This window comes from Mercenaria mercenaria, chromosome 15, assembly GCF_021730395.1.
Source record: "Mercenaria mercenaria strain notata chromosome 15, MADL_Memer_1, whole genome shotgun sequence".
Taxonomy (NCBI): Eukaryota; Metazoa; Mollusca; class Bivalvia; order Venerida; family Veneridae; genus Mercenaria; species Mercenaria mercenaria.
Window position 1 is genome coordinate 44,745,631 of NC_069375.1, and position 24,152 is coordinate 44,769,782.

Here is a 24,152-nt window from a genome sequence, read left to right on the forward strand (position 1 = left end):
TGTGGGCAAATTTTCCCCCTGGAAAAATTTAAAATTTTTTATCCCCCAAAAAAAAATTTAAGAAATTAATTGCAAAATGTAAAAAATTTAAATTTTAAGTTTTAATGTTTATCTTAATATCCAAAAGAAATTTCATAAAACCCACAACGATTATCCTTTAGCCCCGAAAAAATTAAAATATCAGATCAAAGGGTTTTGATTTGTAAAAAATTAAAACTTAATTTGAAAATAGGAAAAAATAATTAAAAAAATTATTCCCCCCCTTTTAAAGAAAAAAAAAAATTATGTAGTTCCTTAAAAAATCATAATTATACCAAATTTGGGTTGAAAGTAAAAAAAAAACATAAAATAATTTAAATTTTTGTCGAAAATCCCGGGGTTTAAAAAAGTATATTTTATTTTTACTCCCCCAAAAAAATCTAAAGCAAAAAATTCTTTTAAAAGACTTTTTTAAGTTAATGAAAAAATTCTGTATTCGGAAGACGATGGGGAAAAAAACCCCAAAAAGGGGGTTTAAAATTTTAAAATTTAAAAATGATGAAAATTTTTATTAAAATACATACCAAACCTTCATTTGGGTTAAATTCAACGATTTTTTAACCAAAATTTTTTAAAATTTATTTGAATAAAAGAAAGTTTTTTTAAATTTAAAAAGACCTTGTTATGTTGGAATGTGATTCTAGAATTTTCAAAAAAATTTAAATTTTGTTTTTATTTAATTTTCTTAAAGGGAAAAATAAAGGGGTAAAATTTTAAATTATTGTTTACGACCCCTTTAAACATTTTTTGTTATGAAATAAAAACCAAAAATGCTTTTGAGGGGTTTTTTTTTAAAGGGCAAAGATTTATTTGATAATAGTGATTATGATGTAAATTCCCAAAAAATTTTTTCGATAATAATAAAAAAATAATTTGGGAAAATTTTAAAAATTAAGCTTTCCCCGGGATTCCCATTGTTGAATTTGTTTGGATTTAAAAGTTTAAAAAGAAATTTTTATTTATTAAAAAAATGAAGTTAACATTTAAAAAAAGGGAAAGGAAAATTTAAAAAACTTTTGTTAAGAAAACAATAGTTTATTAAAAAAATTTCAAAGATTTCTTTGTTTAAATTTTTCCCCCAAAATTTAAACACACCTTTAAAATTTAAATTCCCTTCTAATAAACACAATCTTTTCCCGTTATGTTATAAAAAAAACTTTTTTATCATTTATGACGATAAAAGTATATTCTTTGGGGTAATGGGATTGATACATTTGCTTATTCTTAAAAATTTAATTTTAAATTTTTTTTTTAAATTAAAGAAAACCCTAAATTTTTAAATAATATTCTAAGGGTTTTAAAAAAATTTAAAATAAATAACATCATTTTTTTTAAAATTTATTTTCATAAAATTTAAAAAAAAGATTTATTTTTTTATTATTTTTTTAATTATAACTTTTTTAAAAATTACATTTTCTTTATTTTTAAAATTTTAATTTAGGGGTTCACCCCTTTTTTAATTTTAAATTTCTCCCAAAAAGAAAAATTAAGATGCAATTAAAAAAAATTCCTTAAACATTATTACCATTTTTAACTAAAACCCGGACTTGATTTACAGTTTTCCCCTTGAAATAATCCACCCCGGTTCTTGAGTATAACATGTTAAAAACAATGGGGGTTTTTCTTTTTAAAATTTTTTTGAGCTTCCATCTCAGGGAACCCCGACGTCCATCTTTCTAATTTTTTTTTCTATTTTATTTAATTTTTTTTTATATTAAATTTAATTTTTTCCCCTTATTTAATTAATTCCAGTTAAATAAAAAACAGTTTTTAAATAAGTTTAAATTTTCATGGGCCTTTTTTTTTAAAAAATTTAAAAGTTTGTTTTTTTTGTTTTCCCTTATTAAATTTTTAAAATTTATTTAAAAAAATCATCCCAAAGGTACTTTTTCTTGTAAAATTTTTTTAAAAAAAAACAATTTAAAAACCACAAAGCAAAACTTGTTTTGCTTGATATTGAACATTGTTGTATTTTTCATTTTGGGATATTTGGGAAATTTCTTCTTTTTGGGGGAGGGAAATCCCAAAAGGATCAAAGTACCAAAAAACTTTTCAGAAAAAATTTTTTATTTATCGAAATAAAAGCAATTTTTCAGAAAAAACCCCTTTGGTTTTTTCGAAAAAACAAAATATTTTAAAATAAAAACCCCAAAGTGTTCCCGGACCAAAGAAATCGGGCCAAAAAAAATTTTTAATTCCACTTCGCCTTTTCTTTTAAATTTTGGGAAATTATTTTTACTAAATACACCCCCCAAATTTCTTTTAAATTTTTTAAATTTTTTTAAACCCCTTGTTTAAAATTTTAAAGTTGAAATTTGGTTTTTTTTTTTTATAAAAAATTTTTTTTTTTTTCTATAGGGAAATTGTCTTTGGTTTTCCTTTTTGAAACAATCTGTAGTCCTTTTCCACTTAACAAAGATGATAATCAAAGGTATTCCTAGACTAGCAGACTAACATACATAAAAAACCCACCGTCTTGTTTTTGTTTTTGATGCGTTAATTTTAATCCACTCCAGATCCTACTTATTGCTTTTCTTTGATTAGGGTGTACGATATGGTGAATATCATATTGTATTATATTAGCTACTGATATCATACCATTCCAAGTATTTAGGTGAGTTGCTAACACCAGTACTGTAACCCAGAAAGCACCAATGCCTAGTGGGCTAATATTTTTGGAGCTATTTTGCTGCCCCATTGAAGACACATGTATTGCTTATTTTCCTAACAAACCAGCCAAAGCTCCTTCCTTTTTTAACAATCCACCATTTTGACCTTGACTGCGACATTTGTTCTTTGAAATTGTAAATTCTAATCCCTTCTTATTTGCCAACAGCTTTTTTAATTGATTATTTTGTGTTTTTGTTAAAAGTAAAGGGGTAGTTTCCACGTAATTGTTCATGTTTTATCTAAAAGTTAGTGTGGAATTTTATTATTATAAGCTTTGTGCTAAATTTTTCTTTTGTCCATCTAGTAAGGTTAATTTTTAATATTCATTTAATTTGATGTGTGGCTTGTTTACAAACCAGTGTTTTTAATACTCATTAATTTAAATTTATATTTATTTTATTTAAACAATATACAGTTCATTTCCAATTGTATTTATGTAAACTGCTTTCCCTCGTACATACAATGCATAAACACGGAAATGTGCTGCCGGCCGAACATTTTTTTTTTGCTGTTTATGTAATGTGGTTAGGATCTTCTGTAGTTTCTTCCTTTTTATATTCTATGTTAAAATGATCAACTCCAACAAATTTAGAAAATTTGTATCTATGTATGGACTTCCGGTAGTTTTGTTATTTTGTTTATAATAATGAATTAATTTACATTCAATCATATATTTCTGGATATACTTGGGGTATTCTGTTTTGGATAAAAAACACCATTACCACTTCAAGTACGACAAGAGCTCAAGTACATACATTATCTATCGATAGACCATCAAACTTTAAATGTATCTAATAAATGGTGGATTCTGTCTTTGTGCATTACTTTTGTCAGAAGTCGTTGTTACTAAACAAATACTTGTTGTGGTTTTGTTACACAGCTGTTATCTAAGATCGTTATGTTCGTCGGTCGTGCATTCAGGTGATTGCGTCACTTTCCCTAAGAGTTTGACCATATGACTTTTTTAAATCTTTCAGTAGTAATTAGATCATAAACCCAATTCATTAAAAACCAAACGTGGAACCCATAGAATTAATTTTTGTTACAATTACTCTACCAGGATCAGCAGCATTAGTCTATAAATTTGTTTCATCATCATCTGTAAGCTGCCAGTGTTATTTTGAATGGACTTGGAGGTAAAATATTAGTTCTAAACCCTGCAAAAAATTGAATAATTATGTAAAAATGGAATCTTTGCATTTTACCTCTTACCACCTTCGATTATGTTTTTCTTGGGGCAACCCCGAATTTATTTGCTTGATCATTCCTGCCTCCTCAGCAGTATCATTTATATCTAAATAACATAAAACTCATTTGATCAGTTGTTTTGCATAATTGTCAGATTGTTAACTAAATTTTTTACATTTATTACTTTGTATAAATTATTACAATCAATATACAATTTTTCCATTTTGCTTTATCACTAATGATTATTATGAAGCCTTTGCATTATTAATTAAGAGCAATTTGATCTCCATCACCGTAATTATTACCCAATTAGCAAGCTTATTTACTTTAAAACTTACTTCAAAATAGCTTACAACCAATCAAAATTGAAATTTATCATTAATTGTAAATGGTTATTATCCGTTTTTTTGTTGCTTAACATTATTTCCCAAGGACAGATATTAAAGCTGTATCTAATGGATAGGAGTTTAATTCATATCTTTCGCAATATTGTTTTGTTCTAAAAAGTATATGATTATATATTTTTTAAGTGTTAGGGTTTTCTTATTTTATTTTTTATTTTATTTTTTATAAATTAATCTTGTTAATAACGTTTTGTTGAGATGAAGTTCCAGCCCGAGCATTATACCTTGGAGCTAAAGACTCCGATCTGACCAATATTCTATTTATTCTATATGAATATCCTCCTCCTTATGATTTTTACTGTTATTCTTTTCTTGTAGTTCCTTCGGCCAATTAAATTACCAACTGCCGGGAGAGGTTTCTTATTAAGTTTTTCAACTAGCTTTGCCTGCAGCTAAATTTCCAGTACTTCTGTTCCACCTTTTTTGTTTCCACTTTCAATGCTGCTTTTCCTGCTGTTTTCCAAAGTTTTTTTTTCAGCCGGTGCTAATTGGAAGACCGCAACTCCGCTTGAAAGAAAGTTCAGTAAGTCATAATGTGTTCAAAGATACCTGTCCCGTGTATGATTTCTTTTCCGTGTGAGCATCAAATAATTAAATATTCCTTTATTTTTTGTCATAAACTTTTTTGTACATATATATATATCAAAATTTAATAAAATTTTAATTAAAGTTTTAAAACTTTAGTTTTAATTAATTTCTTTTATAATTAGTGTAAAACTTGTTTCAACCATTAAAATTTATTATTCTACCAATATACATCTGGAATTTATTCTAATTGAATTTATAATATATTTATTAATTCAGAATATCCAACTCTTTGTGGTTCTTTTGTAAATGGATAAGCTCTTGTTAAATCTGCAGTACTTAAAGCATTGTTAATATCATGAAATTACCATCAACAAGTGAATTATCAATAAGATCACATTGAATGTAAATTGCATCCACTGAGTTAGTTTTATTTGGTGTTGTTAGTTCCCATTCAGTATTGTCTAATTTTTTTTTTTCTCAATCCAAGCAATCGTATGAAAATTTTGATATTTCCAAATCCTACTTAAAATTTATCTGTAATTGAATCAATATCTTTTAAAACTACTTAAATCAAAGTCCAAACTATATTGGAGCCAATTTCTGATTTATAAATTCCAAAATCATCATTACCTTATTAATGTTTCCCTAATATTATTATTAATATCTGTGTTAACTTGTAAGAAACACCATTTGTAAATATAATATCTTTCCTTCTTTACCCCATCATATTGTAACGAATTCTTTTATTGTCATATTCATCACTTATATTATGCAAGCATTAGGTCATAGTGTTAATACTACCTCAAACCAACTAACGTTAAGTTTTATTTTTATCTAAAATTAAAGAAAGACTAAATCTGATGTAATATCACTCGGAGTATTTTTATTATCTTTTTCTGTTTCAGAACTTATTACTATTTTTTGTTCCATTTAGATATATTAAAAACTAAGTTTAAAAACTTTAATAAAAGTTTTAAATTCAAGAAAAAACAATTTTTATCTAACATTTCATGTTGTTCTGGAAAAAGGGAATTCATTTAAGAGTTCATAATTATTCTATAACCTTCATGTTTTAGTTCTTCATTATTATTTCCAGCCATTTAATTGAACCACAAATTAATTCCCAAGTCCATTAACCAATTCTTGTGGATTACATGGACATACGTCATAACCTTGTCCTCTAATTTCTTTTGTAAAATTTCATAGATCTGTTATTGCATAGGTAATCCTGATTTTTGTTTATTCTTTGAATATGTTTCTTGAAGAATTGAATGTTTTGTATTATTGTTATATTCTTTTATTAATCAAATCTGATGTAGGATCATTATCTACTTTAGTGTTAATGACTTCTTTTCACAGTTATTACTATCCTTAGCAATTAATTCTAATTTGTTTTGCATAAAGTTTATTTAAGTTAATAATTAAATTACATATTGTCCATTTGGTAAAACTTTATTTGGGTTATGATTTTTATTCCTTTCCTAATACCTCTCCCGTAGTCCCCCCCCCCCCCCTCCTCCTCATCATTTGTGAAAAGCGTTCACAATATCTTTTAGTTTTCTTTGTCTGTTTTTAACTCCGAATCATACTCACCTGCAGCAATCGGTTCTGCATCTTTAAAATTCTAAACTATTTCATCTGGATTTTTTTTCCCTGTGTTCCATTTATTCTACGAGTACATTCTTTAAATTTTTCGGTAACCTCTTTTCTTGTTTTTATCCAATCATCTTTATCTTTGTTTATTGCTAACTCTGATAATACAGGTAAGTCCAATCTGACAATACATCTTTATCGATATTTATATCTAAATTTGCCACAAATTCTTTTCTGATTCATCCGTTGTTTCACTATTCTTGCTAATTCTTCAGGAAAGAAATTCTCTAGGTGTCTTCAATACTCATCATTCTTCATCATTCAAACAATTTATGATCTTTTAGGTGAGCAATTATCGTATTGCGTTTCTTGGAATAGCTGTGGTATCCCTAGGTTATGTGTGTATTGTCTTTCATTTCTACCTATAGTAACGCTAATATTTGTTTATTCCAGTAATGCTTTAACGGACTTGATAATTGTTCTTCTTTGACTTTCATTTTTTCAGTAATTGGACTTTCTCACAACACCCCCCCAACCCCACCCTTTCAATAAATTTCAGTGTACTTATCCGATTTGTAGCCTTTTCTTATTTTTTTCTCTCATTATTTCTTTCTCTAGATTCTTATCTTTTGTCCAACTAATTTTTTTCTTTTTCTTATTTCATTAAGTTTTGATTGCATTTATATAATAATGTTAGAGATAATGTTAAACTAATGCTAAAATATGAAAGTTATTGTAAATAATGTAATATTATATAAATGGTAATCCAAATTATGAACTAAAAGTGATAAATCAATAACTTTTAACAATATTATCCTTTTATGCCATGATTCATGTTTTTAGAATGTTATTATGTGGATCTTCTGGATCTGGAAAAACAAATACATTAATGCTCATATAATTCGAAAAACCTTCTTATATATTATGATAAATTATTTTTTTTTTTTTTTTTTTTTTTTTTTTTATTTTTTTGTACCTTGTATGCTAAAACCTAAAACAATCTAAATCAGGATTAATTAACAAATCTTAAGCCAAATTGCCCAAAAAAAAAATTAAAGTAGATACCAATGACAATACTTGAATATCAGCTGATCCCAACAATTGAACCATGTGAGAATCTTGAATCAGAAAAACAAAAGTCAGTAATATTGATGATTTGCTATTGTGGAGATAAAAAAGTTCAAATGAAATAACAAAATACTTTATTCAAAGGATCGTCACAAAAACTGTTGCATGTTATTTATTTAAGTCAGTCTTACTTATTAAAACACCAAACGCATATTCGAATTAACGGTTCACATTATATTTGTTTGAAGGTCAGGTAAAATGGAAAATGATAGGATCTTGTAATGAACAAAATATAGATCGTGATTCATTGCTAATGCAAACAAATCCCCCCAAAATATGATTTCTTATTTATGACAAACCAACGGAAGTTTTAGAAAAACTTTACTGGTATTATATAATAATTATTATAATGGGAGTTTTTAATGATGTGTAAAACAAATAAGACAACTGCTGATTGACCTGACAGTATAAGTAAGTTAAAATTTGATATGAATCTTTAAGAAATCTGATTATGCTACTAAAATACAATTCAACAGCTTAAAAGGATTCGAAATCGTATCTTCACAGAAATAAGGAACTTGCATAACACAAATTGATAAGAGCATTAGATATGGAAGGTAATGAAAAATCAACTAGGAATCCCTGATAACCCAACGATGCAGTTTCAAGGGTTTGTGTTATAAAAAAAATTAAAGTGTACATAGATGACTATTTAAACTTGAAGATGTCAAAGTATCAAACAAACACTGGAAGCAGAAGGTAAAGATATTGAAGAATTAACAAGATTTTAAAAGAATTCTTTATTATTAATCAATTATCAAAGGTTAAAGTGGAAGAAGCAAATGAAAGCTATGATGATTCTATTAAAGAACTTGAGAGAATCTGATTTGACAGATGAATTATAAACAATAAGTATTTAGAAGCAATTTTGAAAGTTTTATACATTCAAGTTCAAGAATTTAAGAAGATAGTATGATTAAACAAGAAAGAACTAAAGACTAGATTTTTGAAGCCTGAGAAAAAGTTACAAAATATGTTATCTCAGTTAGAATTAGATCAGAAATAAATAAATAAATTCTGAAATGGCAAAAGGGAATCAAGATTTCTCGGATACATTTTCAAATAAATTTGACCAGAGAATATAAATCTGAATTGAATGGCAGACTTCACAAACGAGGTGACTCAATGATCATCAACACGCATTAGGCATCTTTAAAATGGAGAATATTAATTCTAAATAGATGGACTTTAAAAACAAATTAGAAACTTGGAGTAGTATTGTTGACAACCGTCATAATTAATAATATGATGCAGAATTAAGTAAGATTACAAAAAAATTACATGAAGAATATGACGCAGCTTAATGATAAAGTTGAAGAACATAAAATGAACTGCGCACTTGTAGTGAAAAATCCAGTTAAAACAGGAGATTAATTACTGCTAATACTGAAGCAATTTAGATTATTAATGATCAAATTAAAAAAATAATAATGATTTGACTCTGTAAGTTAAATATAATCAGATTATACATGGATAATCAATCACTGCCTTACTAATACCAAGTAATTACTGACCTAATACTAAAGCAATAACGACTAATGTCGAAGATATTTTACCAAATAATGCTGAAGAAATTACAAAAGTAAAAATGATTTTTTTAAAACAAGAAACACAATTAGCTAGAACAAAGGTGTTGTTGACAAATTTATCTGCTTCTGAAGTTGCCACACAATCGTCTTGAATGATTTAGCTGAAATATCTTATTAAACTTAAAAAGTAAAGACTGGGAATATAGAAAAAAAGGGCGTGAGAAGTGAGACATGAAGTGTTTCTACTTTGAATACTATATAATCATCCTTTTGATTAATACAAAATGAAAAATGTAATTGACCGGCGTGGGTGCCTGGATAATTCAACTATGAAAATTAGGGGACCGGTTTGTGAATTATTTAATGAATTTGAAGTAAGACCTGAAATTAGACGTTAGATTATGAAGATTTTATACTCATAGGACCAAAAGGTAATTAGAGTAATAGATTTACAAGATATGCTTGACTTGAGTGGTAGTAGTTTATAGGATTCAGAAAAAACCCGGGAACTTATTAATAGATATTAAATTTTTATTAAAGGTTAGGTGAGCTCTATAAGTGGAATTCCGATAAACCGACTAAAGGCCCAATATCACATTTTATATTTAGGTGGCGGAATTATAGGGGCCTCAGTTGATTGTTTATTTCTTTTGATTATTTGCTAAATGTAAATATAAACAGCTCGAGGCAGCTGAGGACTTGCACATGATCGCGGTTAATATCTATGTATAAGAAAAAAATTAAAATTATCTAAAAACAAGGGACAATGTTTGATATTCATCCTTATAACGATTCAGCATCTACAGAATTTACATTATGCTTATGAGGGATAGTTTACATCAGATTCTACAATATCGCGATGATCTTTATCCTATGATCAGAAAACAGAATTTTGAATTAAAAGTTAATTAAAAGCCTTAATTAAAGGTTTAATTAAAGTTTTAATTACTATGTGTACCTAATAATATACTTACTAATTGAAAATAAGCATCAAAGACCAGAGGACTTCTGCTCCGGGGCCGTAATTCGTTAGACCAACCTTTACATTTTATTATTAAATATAATCTGCCAAATTTTGCAAAGATTCGTGCCAAAGCATTCGGCCAAAGTTAAAAGCAAATGACAGTTTGGCTGCCAACTTGGCAGGATAATAGGCAGGCTTTTGATTGGTTGAATTTGTGTTTCCCACATTATCATTTCAGATAATTGCCCACTTTTGGGGGGATTTAATATGACACTTATAATTAAATCAAAGCTGTAAAACGTTAAATCGAATCTCAAGGAAGTTGAAACGATTTGTACTACAAATGTAAAACATATTGGTTTTTATGATGAAAGTAAATACAATAGAACACACCGGTTTGTCGCTTTACATTTGAATCACAACGATATTGATTTGATAACTTGTTAAGAAAATCGGACATTGGTGCATGTCGTTCTAAAATTTTATAGCGGATAAGACAGTTAAGCTAGCAGGTTATATCTTTTTCAATAATCTTTTTTTGGTTAAACACAAGGTTTCATTCGGTGTTTAACTAAAGATTTAAAGTTTTCAGGTATTAGGGATAGCAAGTGGTATTTTCAACTTAAAGTTTAGGGCAAAGGTTAAAGTTCACTTAATAGAATAGGGACAAGGGCTCAGTGGGGGCAGGTAAATAACGCTCGCCTCTAAAAACAATTACTATACTACTAACGTGAAAGAGTCAACGACCTTTAGATTCGTGAGGTCTCTAAATTATAATGTGAATCATTGTTTCTAATACGAATGCTATACATGTAATTCTAGTAAACATTACTCTCATAGATCATAACATTTTAAACAAGTTTTATTTTAGTGTATCACTTTTTAAACAAAACTATATAATTTGCGCGCTTTTACTCGCTCACGTTTAAAAAGCTACGACATCAAAAAGCAACGACATCAGAAGCTTATATGTTTTATCGACCTTATTTCAGTGCGTGGAATGTCTTTTTTGTTACTGAACAATAACGTTGATTGATAACTTTAACGGAAAAATGACATGATTGCTGTTTACTATGTTTTGTTCAGGGACCATTATTTTTGTATACTATTTTTAACAGATCACATGTTAATATTGGAAATATATATAATTCATATGATACTTTTTTCCGAAATACCTTTTGTGATTAACCATATATGGCCAGTTTGTCTAAGTGAGAATTGGACGTATTTCGGCCACAGTCATTCACAGTCATTTCTTAGTCGGAAGAGTTAATAGAAGGTAAGCATAATGACAACAAATTATAACTACGCAAATTATATTCATTTGGAAAAGACAAGGGTAAGATTGGCCTACACCACAAATTGATGGAAGCCTTGAATCTCTATATAATATTTTCTACAGAGTGTTTATCTTCGCTTTTGTTTTTTAAAAGAAGTTATTATGTTAAAAAACACTTATTTTGACAAAACAGTAGATTTTGCCCATGGAAAGGCAAATATGGATAGCTGTACTAGTAGTAGCAAGCTCAGACATGAACCACCATATTGTGGTGGTGGGATGGGATGGGGGGCTGGCGTGTCAAACTATCTGCCACCATGCTCTTCTTAATTTAAGGTTGCAATTAACTCATAAATAACAATAAATAGTGTTTTTGTTAACATCTCATGCTTTTCTTGTGCTTATAAAATTCGTATGTTTTGCATCCAAATTGATCTAACAATGTTATTTATGGAAATATTTCCTCTATTTAGAGACTTCTCAGTTTCTATGCCATCTTAGACTTTATAATAACACATATTTAAAAATATAAGGATATAGACGAATTTTCTTACTTACAAGATTGACCCTCCTAGGATCAACTTCCGATGTATCTATTCGGTATGAATTGCCTGATAGCCTAGGAAATGCAGCCTATAGACACAGTAGGAAGATACTAACTGGACAACGGTATTTACAATGTCGTGAGAAATAATGTGTTTGTTGCTATGTTTTTATTTCCTGTGTTGTCTTACGGCAATGAACACTACACATAGCTTTTAACGTATGTTTTATACTCTTCTAAAATGTAACCTCGTGCTGAAGTAGTTAATCACAAAAGGCACACCTTTGCCATTTTTAAATAAGGTTTATTTAATTTACGAGGTCATCTTTAAATAATGACAATCGTGCGCGCATGCGTAGAATTTGAAACGCAAGAAATACGGATGATACAGGGATTGACTTTATATTATCCTGCAAATCTTGTAGAAAAACGTATCCGTTTCGGAGATTTTTAGTTTCTGTATCAGGGTGTAGTCTTTATACACTAAGCAAAATACATGTAGTTTGAATATCGAACAAAAATCTGAAATTAGAGCGTTTACATTAGAGTTCGTTGTTCGTGAGAAATTTAAATTATTGTAAGGCAGCTTACTCAGTGAACAGCATAGAAGAGGAAAAACTGCTTATCAGGTGGGTAAGTAAAATTAAGATATGAACAAACAGTCCTTAAAGAAGGGCTTATGTTCTGACAGGCCCAAAACTGCAAGTGACAACAAAGAACATTGTGCCCTGTAATGGCGGTTAATGAATGAGGGCACAGGAACTATGTCTCGATATAGCGTCTTTTCCTGGGACATGTCAACAGGGGAGAACTCGTCGAGATTTTTACCAAGCGCTTGAGCATCAAAGAAAGGTTTGCCTGCCAAAGTGCGGCGACGACCCACCTCACATATTCTAACAGAGTGAGCAAAAACGCCAACAGGAATCAACTATGCTAAGAAACGCTGAACGATTCTAAATTGTAGAATGTTCGCACAGGACAGCTACTAAAGGAGATGAAACGGATAGACTTTTTGAGCGCCACAGCTTTGCGTGTTGACATAGGGTGTGCTTGCCAAAAAGGTGGACCCTCGAGCGAAAGACAGTTAGGGCGGAATGAACTTTATGTGTCAAAAATTGTTTTGTATACATTTTCTTTAACTCTAGGGGTACTGTTGTACAAATTTCAACACCGTCAGGAAAGTCAGTTACTTGAACGTTTTATAGAGACAATGTAGTGAAAGCTGTTAAACAAAATACAAAAATATGCGACAAAGGATTGGTAATCGCAGTATCAAGTTGAACCAACGCTGCAGCTAAAAAAGTGTCATCGTTCAAAATTTCTGAGAAGATAAAAAAAAATGGAACAAATCGATCATTCGCTTATTCGCCAGATCTAAGTTCTTGCGACGTTTTACTCTTTCAAGGCTGAAAAATATGTGGCTGGAGACAAATATTTATCGGGCATTTGGAAGTTTTATACTAGTTATTTCAGTTACTAAAGACCATATCGGGGGGGGAAAACTACTCTGCAGCGTTCACATTTTGGATTTCTGGACTGCTGAAGTGGAAGTCAAGGGTGAATACTTTGAATTTAAGGTCTATACACAGACTGTGTACCATTTTCCACCACTATTGTCATTATTTTTAGAATAGCACATTTATACATATACGTGAAGTAAGCCAGTGCACCCAGAGTTCAGCTAGAGTTCAGCCAGGGTAGCCAGAACTCTGGCTACTCTGGCTAAGTTCACGCACATCTTTTATATCTTAATCGTATAGTTTCATTGTATTGGCATGGGAAAAGAAATTCAACCCTGTATAATTTTGTTTCTATAACTAGCATATAGTAAGTGTAATTTGGTAACGATATTTTATATATATATATGTGGTGCAGGCTACTCAACCCCTTTGATTGTTACTTAGGGCAATCACACAAGAGAGCAATTGATAACAGTGGAAGAAACTAACTGATTATATGAATCCAACACCAATTATAGAATACGCAAACCAAGAAGCATTCTTCCCTTACAGTGTCATCAGAGATCTAAAGGTTAGTTGGTCTGTTGTTGTCTGAAAGTGCATGTTGTTTTTATTCTTGATAGTATTTCTGATGGCACAAAAGGTAAAAGGGTTTGTAGGTATAAAATATACGGGATGATTTGTAGTAACAAACATTTTCATAATGCTATATTTTACATAGGTAGGCTGTTTTGATTCCCAGTGTCCCCTTGCAATAACCTATTTAAAAGTAAAGCTGTATGTTTTGTTTTCTTGACAGTATACTTAATAAAGAAATGTATCTTTTTATATAAAAATCAATTTTTTATTCATCATTCTTTCAATATTAATTCATTCCATTGAATACGTAGAAAGTAAAAGGTTAAAAAATATAATTTTCAGTAAATTTAAGGGAATATTATGCATCCTCTTATTGTATCAAGGAATTCCTTTACTTCTGAGAAAAATGAAGAAATTCTCAAAGAGTAGGGCAAAAGATCAGGCAGCATTTAATTGTTTCAAATCCTACCTAAGAAAATCAAATCAGTCTAAGCTTGCTGAACTGCTGGAATGCGTGGAGATGGGAAAAGATATTACCGATAAAGAGAAAGAGCTTGATGATACTTATAACAAAACAGGTGGAACTCTTTCGTTGGTTTATCAGCAAACTACAGAAGCCATTGACTTTTTGTGAGCTTTGATAATTTGTTTAGAATGAGATATTTGCAATCACATATACTAGTAATGTGATTACCTTGCATATAAGGCAATCAACATGGTGTCCCAAAACATTTGATAAAGTTTTTATGTCTTTATTGTCTATAAGACAAGTTTATATTTACATGTAGTCAGTCGGAATTGTACGGTGGTATGTTTAGGTCATATGTTATTTTTTTAAGATTAAATTATCTCGTGCGCACGACATCTTATCTTGAGCGATCAACATATTATCTCGTGCGCACAACATCTTATCTTGAGCGATCAACATCTTATCTCGAGCGATCAACATATTATCTTGAGCGATCAACATCTTATATCGAGCGATCAACATCTTATCTTGAGCGATCAACATCTTATCTCGTGCGCACGACATCTTATCTCGAGCGATCAACATATCATCTAGAGCGTCAATATATTATCTTGAGCGATCAACATCTTATCTTGAGCGATCAACATATTATCTTGAGTGAAAAACCATCTTATCGCTCAACATATTTATCTTGAGTGATCAACATCTTATCTCGAGCGGTCAACATCTTATTTTTGTGCGCACGACATCTTATCTTGAGCGATCAACATCTTATCTCGAGCGATCAACATATTATCTTGAGCTATCAACATATTATCTCGAGCGATCAACATCTTATCTTGAGCGATCAACATATTATCTCGAGCGATCAACATATTATCTTGAGCGATCAACATCTTATATCGAGCGATCAACATATTATCTTGAGCGATCAACATCTTATCTTGAGCGATCGACATATTATCTTCAGCGATCAACATCTTATCTCGAGCGATCAACATCTTATTTCGTGCGCACGACATCTTATCTTGAGCGATCAACATCTTATCTCGAGCGATCAACATCTTATCTCGAACGATCAACATCTTATCTCGAGCCTTCAACATATTATCTTGAGCGATCAACATCTTATCTCGAGCGATCAACATATTATCTTGAGCGATCAACATCTTATCTCGAGCGATCAACATATCATCTTAAGCGATCAACGTCTTATCTTGTGCGATCAACATCTTATCTCGAGCGCACGACATCTAATTTATATATATTAAGGCCCTTTGTGTGTGCATTTAAGTCATCAGTAAAACATACGGACAAGTTGTTAATTAGGGTCCCGCCTATTCCGCTGTTATCTAAACTTCCCACAAGTACATGTACAAGTTGATCACATCAATTGGAAAAGCAATGCATATAATTGGTCATCCTATCTTCAAAATCAAATGAACATAACCAATGATGCATACTGCATGTTAGAACAGCAACAAATTTCAGTTCGACTGATAAATTCGCGCAGAAAAGTTGCATGTATGAATTAAGGGAAAACAAGGAAAATCGTTTAATATATAGGCGAAGTATGGAAGCCCTGGAGGGACAATTGATTTCCGTACTTCCCACTTCTGACTTCTAACTTTTGCACTTCTCACTTCCAACTTCTTGACTTCCTACTTCCTACTTCTAACTTCCGCACTTCTGACTTCTAACTTCCACACTTCTGACTTCCAACTTCCTGACTTTCGACTTCTGATTTCAAACTTCCACACTTCTTACTTCCGACTTCTTGACTTCTTACTTCCTTCTTCTAACTTCCGCACTTCTGACTTCTAACTTCCGCACTTCTAACTTCCAGACTTTCGACTTCTGATTTCCAACTTCCACACTTCTTACTTCCGACTTTTTGACTTCTTACTTCCCTCTTTTAACTTCCGCACTTCTGACTTCTTACTTCCGCACTTCTGACTTCTAACTTCCTGCCTTTCGACTTCTGATTTCCAACTTCCACACTTCTTACTTCCGACTTCTTGACCTCTTACTTCCGTCTTCTAACTATCGCACTTCTGACTTCTAACTTCCACACTTCTGACTTCTAACTTCCTGACTTCCGACTTCCAACTTCCGCACTTCTGACTGCCAACTTTCCTTTTTTGGAAGTCGGAAGTAAGAAGTGTGGAAGTTGGAAGTCGGAAGTATGAAGTCAGGAAGCTGGAAGTCAGAAGTGTGGAAGTTAGAAGTCAGAAGTGTGGAAGTTAGAAGTAGGAAGTAGGAAGTCAAGAAGTTGGAAGTGAGAAGTGCAAAATGTTAGAAGTCAGAAGTGGGAACGACGGAAATCAATTGTCCCTCCAGGGCTTCCATAGCGAAGCCTACATACTTTTTTTTGTCAAGGACTTAAATTTATTTCTTTGCATCATCACTGATTTTTTGCTGCCTTTTTTATCAGTTTCCGTATTTAAATGTCTAACCCTGCAAACATGTGAAACGGTTATAAGTATAATATAAATAAAAACAAAAACGGTGGCAGCCGTATGTTTTTACTAATGATCTGAATTCACACAAAGCTCCTTAATAGATATTGATAAGATGACAGAGAAAAGATGTTAATCGCTCGAGATAATATGTTGATCGCTCAAGATAATATGTTGATCACTCGAAATAAGATGTTGATCGCTCAAGATAATATGTTGATCGCTCAAGATAAGATGTTGATCGCTCAAGATAATATGTCGTGCGCACGAGATACGATGTTGATCGCTCAAGATAATATGTTGATCGCTCGAGATAAGATGTTGATCGCTCGAGATAATATGTTGATCGCTCGAGATAAGATGTTGATCGCTCAAGATAAGATGTCGTGCGCACGAAATAAGATGTTGATCGCTCAAGATAATATGTTGATCGCTCAAGATAAGATGTCGTGCGCACGATATAAGATGTTGATCGCTCATGATAAGATGTTGACCGCTCAAGATAATATGTTGATCGCTCGAGATAAGATGTTGATCGCTCAAGATAAGATTTCGTGCGCACGAAATAAAATGTTGATCGCTCAAGATAATATGTTGATCGCTCGAGATAAGATGTTGATCGCTCAAGATAATATGTTGATCGCTCAAGATAATATGTTGATCGCTCGAGATAATATGTTGATCGCTCAAGATAAGATGTCGTGCGCACGAGATAAGATGTTGATCGCTCAAGATAAGATGTCGTGCGCACGAAATGAGATGTTGATCGCTCAAGATAATATGTTGATTGCTCGAGATAAGATGTTGATCGCTCAAGATAAGATGTCGTGCGCACGAGATAAGATGTTGATCGCTCAAGATAATTTAATCCTAAAAAAATAATTGCATGTCCTAAACATACCACCGTAGAATTGTTATACAGTCGCTGAAGTTTCATTTAAGAAAAAATGTTATAGCAGAACAGAAACTTGTTTTAATATGTTTCAATTATATTAGGTGGTTATGTGTTTGCGGAATAGTTTCACGGGGACGTAGCCCGAGCGACTTACACACGCGGTATATGGCCAATTCATATTGTTGAGATATATTAGAATATGGTTTTGCTACATATTGTTTCGATTCCAATTTTCTTTTACGTAAACAAGTAGATGAAATAGGGAAGCACTGTTTTATGGTTCATGTGTGGCGGCAAATATGGTAGGTATTAAACATTTTAGGAAATGAACTACATGTCGTATTGTTGGTTCAGTCTTCAACAGGTTAATTAAATATACTTGAATATATATGATATAAGTCAGTGACAGCTTATAAAATGTTTGTAATTCATGTTTATTTTTGCCGGTAGAAAAATCACATTAAATTTAATCAAAATCATGCCAATCTGAAATTATCTTAGCTGGATATGGTATAGTTAACAGCGTGCAAAATGCACTAGGAACACAGCCAGGAAATACATTTTCAAGGAGAACAGTAAATCTTCAAACAAATCCACAGGAAAGATATGACAAAAACCTGATCTTCTCTGATCAGTTTGATGGTAATGAGATTGATGCAAGTAAATGGAAGCATGAAATATCTGCATCTGGAGGAGGGGTAAGTATAAATATAAATATAAAATATGACGGAAATATGTTTTTCTATTATCAATTTGATTGAAACATGATACATGCCAGCAAATGGAAGCAAGAATATTTGCATCTTGGGGAGGGATGAGTATAAAAATATGAGACGGAAATATGATATTTTCATATCAGTTTGACGGCTGAAGTAAATACATAGAAGCATGAATTATCTGCATCTGGAGGAAAAATTAATATAAACAAACATACCATACGATGGAAAAACAGTTCGATAAAAACATTATTAATGGAAGTAAATGGAAGTATGAAAGGTTTACATCCGGATGAAGGGTAGTTCAGCTAATGTGCCCGATATGTTTACTAATATGTGTAATACATTCTGATGTTAGTAATACTTATATATGTCATAGATGTATTTAAGACACATATATTTATTCTGCTTACAGCTTAATATGATGTGAGGTTAAAAATAAAGGTAGCTAAGTAAAATATGTATTTAATGTACAAAGAATATAGCTACAGCATGTGCAATTTTGCGAATTAAACTTCAGTGTAACAAAAAGCACCTTGATTACTGGCATCAAGTCACATCAACACAGTTTACTCTTATCTTTAAGTTTTAGTTTTAATGGTATGGAAAAACGCAAGATAATCTTCTCAGCTTAGTTATAGGTAAAGCTTGAACCAACAGCAGCAAAGAAAAGACTTAATAATTTGATATCAACGGTCTTTTAGTTCTTCAGATAAAATAGGAAAATGAATAATTAGTCGTGTTCCACTAACAATCTTTTGCCTTTACACATTCAAGATTGAATTAATGGCTATTTGCACTTCCGTTGTAGTTTTAATGCTATTGTTATATTTTTATCCTTTTAAAATGTAGAACTGGGAGTTCCAGATATACTCACCTGAACAAGTCAACAGCTTCATCAAGGACAATGTATTATATCTCCGTCCCGTAAGTTTCATTTTATTGTTGAAGAAACTTGTTCAGTACGTATCAATTACTGTTTTATTTTTTAATTAAACTGTCGTAAAATAAGTCATTGTTCTTGTTTAACAATCATGTTTGTAATACCAGTTCTAAAAATATTTATTGTTTTCATAGACATTAACAGCTGAAAAATTTGGTGAGGAATTTCTATACCATGGTATTTTAGACGTTGAAGGTGAGTTTTGAGATATTGTAATACGTTCAGAATCAGATTTGAGAACTATCAAAGATGCTTGTAACACGATGCCAATAACAGATTTTGACTGGAGTAAAGGGATTAAGAAATTCAAATAAAATTCGTAAAGTCTTCTCTGTTTTTAATCGTCAGTGTAAAAGACAGAATGTAATAAGTGCTATCTGAAATTCAAATATGGTCGTGTTTATGTTCTGGGAGTGGATCTCACAGTTTAAATGACTATTAAATTAAGCTGATTTAAAATAAATAACGGATATACACACATAAGGGCCGAGTTTAAGCATAAATGAAGAAGGCATGCGATCGTTATTCACAGGTTTATTTGACACCCAGTCGTACGTATATCTTTAAAGAAAAAATCAAAATTAAACAAATCAAATAATTATGCTTCAGAGATCTGGGGAGAATGTACAAACACCAAGTTTTATGGTGGATATCGAGATTCAAAATATGGCATGATATCACCGGTAATGTCGGCCAAATTGATGTTGCAAGAAAAGTTCAGTTTCAGGTATGGTCGAGCGGAAGTTGAGGCTAAAATGCCAAAAGGGGATTGGATACGGCCATGTAAGTATTTTCGTCTGATGTATGCAACAACAAAGGTATTAAAGTGAAATTGAGACCATTCATTTAATGTTTAATATAATATAACAATTCTTTTAATGATGCATATCTTAAGATACTCAGATACACAAAACCAATTTAATAGGTGCGCACAATTAAATCACCTTATAGATCATTAAGGCTCATAATGCCTTTGTTTTAAATGTGGCAGCCACATTTTTCTTTCGTTATTAACATAAAATATGTTAATTTCTTGTGAAATCCTATGTATGATAATTGTTTTCTATAATTTTACAAAGGTTTGAATATTGATGAATGTAGTAGTCTTTTGTCTTTAATTACCTCCCTTTGTATCTCTATCTGTACAGTCTCATGTGCAGTATTAAGAGTAACGCTTTTATAACGATATAACTTTGCATAACATATATTTGGACAGCTGTTTCATCAGTTTTTAACACAAAATTTAAAGCCTTATAGAACTTTAAGGTTTCTCATGTATTGAAAACCTGCAAGATGTAGTATATTTTTCCACAGCAATTCAATTGCTCCCTCGAGACAATGTTTATGGAGAATGGCCAAGCTCAGGACAGATTGTTATGGCTGAAAGCAGAGGTATTTAGTTTATACAGGCTTTAAAGAAGCATGTTTCACGATTTACTTTAACTGAAAAGCCTATGACTCATAGAGTCTTATTTCAAACGCAGTAGAGCAAAATAATTTTTGAACCCTAACTTTGGACAGTTAAAGCACAATCAATCGGTTTAAGTGTTTCCGTTATAGACCGTCCAAAGGCGGTGCCCAGCAGTGTAAATCCTTTGATCCTCCTTGTGTGGTGTAAGCATATAATATTGCAAACTAAACGTCAGAATATTATAGTTCTATTTTACGGCTCTCGCGTCCCAACCCGACAGAAATTGGCGGCATTTGTGAAGTACATAATTTTTTTAGGTAACCTTAACTATGGAAGAATTGGTGTAGAGAACGTAACATGCACGCTTCACTGGGGAACTCAGTGGAATGAAAATAGATGGGAAATGACAACTGGTCAGAAGTGCGTATTTTTTATTTCTTTTAAAAAAATATTAAATGGACGGAAGTTTGGTTTTTGAACTCCTGATAAAAAAACTTACGGCACAGTAAATTAACATTTCACTTTTAAAAACTTGCATTTTTAATTTTGTTTAGGAAGGTTTTTGGTTTCAAAATAGATATTTGTAATGTACATAAATTAATTGAATTTAATTTTATAAAAGTAATTGTACCGTTTATAAATTGAAAAAGGAATCTGCAGTTGAAACATGGGGAGATGATTTTCACACATTTTACATGGATTGGACTCCTGATCATATAACGTATGTATGTGTTCCAAGTTATAATAACTAGATATAAAATTGGTGAGAGCACTTTCAACCAATTTGACCTGGATCCAGCCAATATTATATGAATTCATGTATAGTGTCTTTGTGGCCCCGTAGTCGTGTTGTTTGTTAGGATCGCTGACATTAGATCATTTGCTTCTAACAAGTGTTGGCTCGGGCAAGATATTAAAACTTTGATGCGAGAAAGTCGACAGAAAGCTACCAATAGATTGCTTACATTAGTTTGGTCTCGCTATCCACGCACCGTCCATACCTTAATAACTTCATTTGATTTGATTTAACGGCGCATCAACATAGTACATGTACTATGGCATCAAACAAGACTGAAATATTTGGTTTCACACACCATTAACATCGAAAGAAACATATTTGAAGTCCTACAGAATGTTGAACAAACTATTTTCTCCCGTTGATGAATTACGTATAATTTGTAAATTGGTATTGCACAGCCATTCAGACTTTTAAAATTACTTTAACAGGAAAGTAACATAATTTCATTGAAAAATTAATACCAAAACACCCTGATCAGACTTTTGTTTCCTCTTGATAGACTTGGAGTAGATGACGTACCAGTAATGACATCAGTAACTCCTATAGGTGGATATTTCAAGAAAGGATTTTTTGATGGAGATAACATTTGGTGTGATGGTGGAAAAAATGCGCCTTTTGACAGAGAGGTATATATGCAAGGCATTTTTTTTTGTAAAAATGGACTTTATAGATATTATTTTACAAAATTTACATCTACGCAAAGCCATTCTATTGACATTAAAGTATGATTATTTTAGAGCAGTCTGAAATTTTGAAAATAAAAAATGCAAACTGCTATGTCCATGTTTTAAGAATACATTTTCTCCACATAATATTATCTCATGCCAAATTTTCAGTTTAGTCTCCAATTTAGCCTGGCTGTCGGGGGAACCAATGACTACTTTCCAGATTTCGTGCAGAATGTTGGCTATGAGAAGCCATGGTGCAACAGGGACCCACGGGCGGCAAAAAAGTTTTACGAGTCGAGAGATAAATGGAGGGATACTTGGAATGGAGAGGACGCTGCACTGAAAATCCGTTCTGTTAAAATATGGTCGGATAAGATATCATGACAATAAATGTATCCTATAAAATGCTGTTGTTCATGCTATAAATTACTGAAGTTTTGGCGGCTTTCTCTACTGGAAGTGGGAGTCTTATATACATTATACATCCCTTATTGAATAAATACAATGCCCTGTATTGTGAATGCTGTAAAACCAGTAGTCTGTTTCAACATTAACAGCATGCTGTTATGTTTCATACAATCACAACTTGCAGCCTATATCGTCTTTGAAATAATCACACTTTAGAATGATAGTTCTTCTAACGTACTTTATAATGAAGTAAATCTTATTTTACAGTTCGATAATAATCAGTACATTTGCAGTCTGTCACATTTACAACGAACATAATTGAAGAAACATAATTGCACGTTTCATACAGTTCTCATTTTGTTTGAAATATACTAGTCTATACATATCCTGACAATCTGGTACACCTGTTTTACATTTTAAAACGGAATTGTAATTAAATGCGTGTTAAAAATGCTAGATACAAAGTGAAAGAATATGTCAAACGAATGTTGATCTATTGAGCACAATATTATTATTGTAGCGTAAGAATTTACGCATTCAGCACGCGAGTCATCTGGGGTGTAAGACGGGGTTTTCCAGCATTGGCATACTATAAAAACATTAGTTTTACTTTATTTCTTATTTTAATTGAGGAATACGAAATGCAAGAAAAAGAATATATCACTAATTGAGTGTATGGATGGAAATATCTTGCATTGGGATAACTGTTTTGTGATAACTCGGCAGAGCCTCGTTACTGCCTAAACAGCTAACCTCGAACCAGATATTTCCATCCGCACCTTCCAGTGAAAGATTCTGATAATGTTCACTTGACAAACAACTCAAAAAACAATTGGTAGACAACTAAAAAGTGTCACTACTCATTTGAAGTAAAACTGTCTTGTAGAATGGTGTATTCAGATTTTCTGATATGCTAATCGCTTTAGCCTTGCTTTTTTGAAACATTTCTAAACATAGAAATACTAATTTATATCTTCTCAGAGAAAATCTAGTTATTCTTTCTAATATTAAAAGCTGCAGATAATTAAAATCTGTTTTCGTAGGTACTAGTATACTGCAGTCAGAAAGAATGTGACATAGTGATACGTAATAAACATATCTTACAATGTAATTGTATTACACATGTATGTCAAATAAATGTTTTTAGATCACCCGAGCACTTGCAATCGCACCATGCCCATCGTCCGACAGCATAGTGCAGCGTTTACAGGATTCAGTCAAACTTTACAGGAACGTTTCGTCAAATCACACGACCACCAGAGGATATGGCCAAATATATGAGCTGTGCCATGGAAAAACCAACATAGTGGCTTTGCGACCAGCATGGATCCAGACCAGCCTGCGCAACGGTTTCTTTAATTACAATAGGCTTTGAAAGCGAACAGCATGGATCCATGCTGGTCACAAAACCACTATGTTGATTTTCTCATGGCACGGCTCATATATTACGTGTGGAAACTACAGTGGCAACTGAAAAGT

At 31.5% G+C, this 24,152-nt stretch overlaps 1 protein-coding gene across 1 annotated transcript; it reads left to right on the forward strand.

Moving 5' to 3' along the window:
* The first annotated feature begins 14,337 nt into the window (after positions 1-14,337).
* LOC128549061 (beta-1,3-glucan-binding protein-like) lies at positions 14,338-22,670 on the forward strand. The gene is made up of 9 exons (XM_053525144.1): positions 14,338-14,483; positions 18,230-18,426; positions 19,297-19,371; positions 19,522-19,582; positions 19,997-20,170; positions 20,702-20,779; positions 21,116-21,218; positions 22,097-22,223; positions 22,434-22,670. Exons 1-9 carry the CDS (start codon positions 14,426-14,428, stop codon positions 22,647-22,649), a joined length of 1,089 nt encoding a protein of 362 aa, XP_053381119.1. The 5' UTR covers positions 14,338-14,425; the 3' UTR covers positions 22,650-22,670.
* The last annotated feature ends 1,482 nt before the right edge of the window (positions 22,671-24,152 follow it).

Excerpts from the sequence above, each read along its gene's own strand:
- LOC128549061 (XM_053525144.1), top strand. The coding sequence starts at position 14,426 with ATGGGAAAAGATATTACCGATAAAGAGAAAGAGCTTGATGATACTTAT. Across the intron at positions 19,372-19,521 it reads ATGTATTATATCTCCGTCCC|ACATTAACAGCTGAAAAATT; the intron begins GTAAGTTTCATT and ends TTGTTTTCATAG. Across the intron at positions 21,219-22,096 it reads GAAATGACAACTGGTCAGAA|ACTTGGAGTAGATGACGTAC; the intron begins GTGCGTATTTTT and ends TCCTCTTGATAG.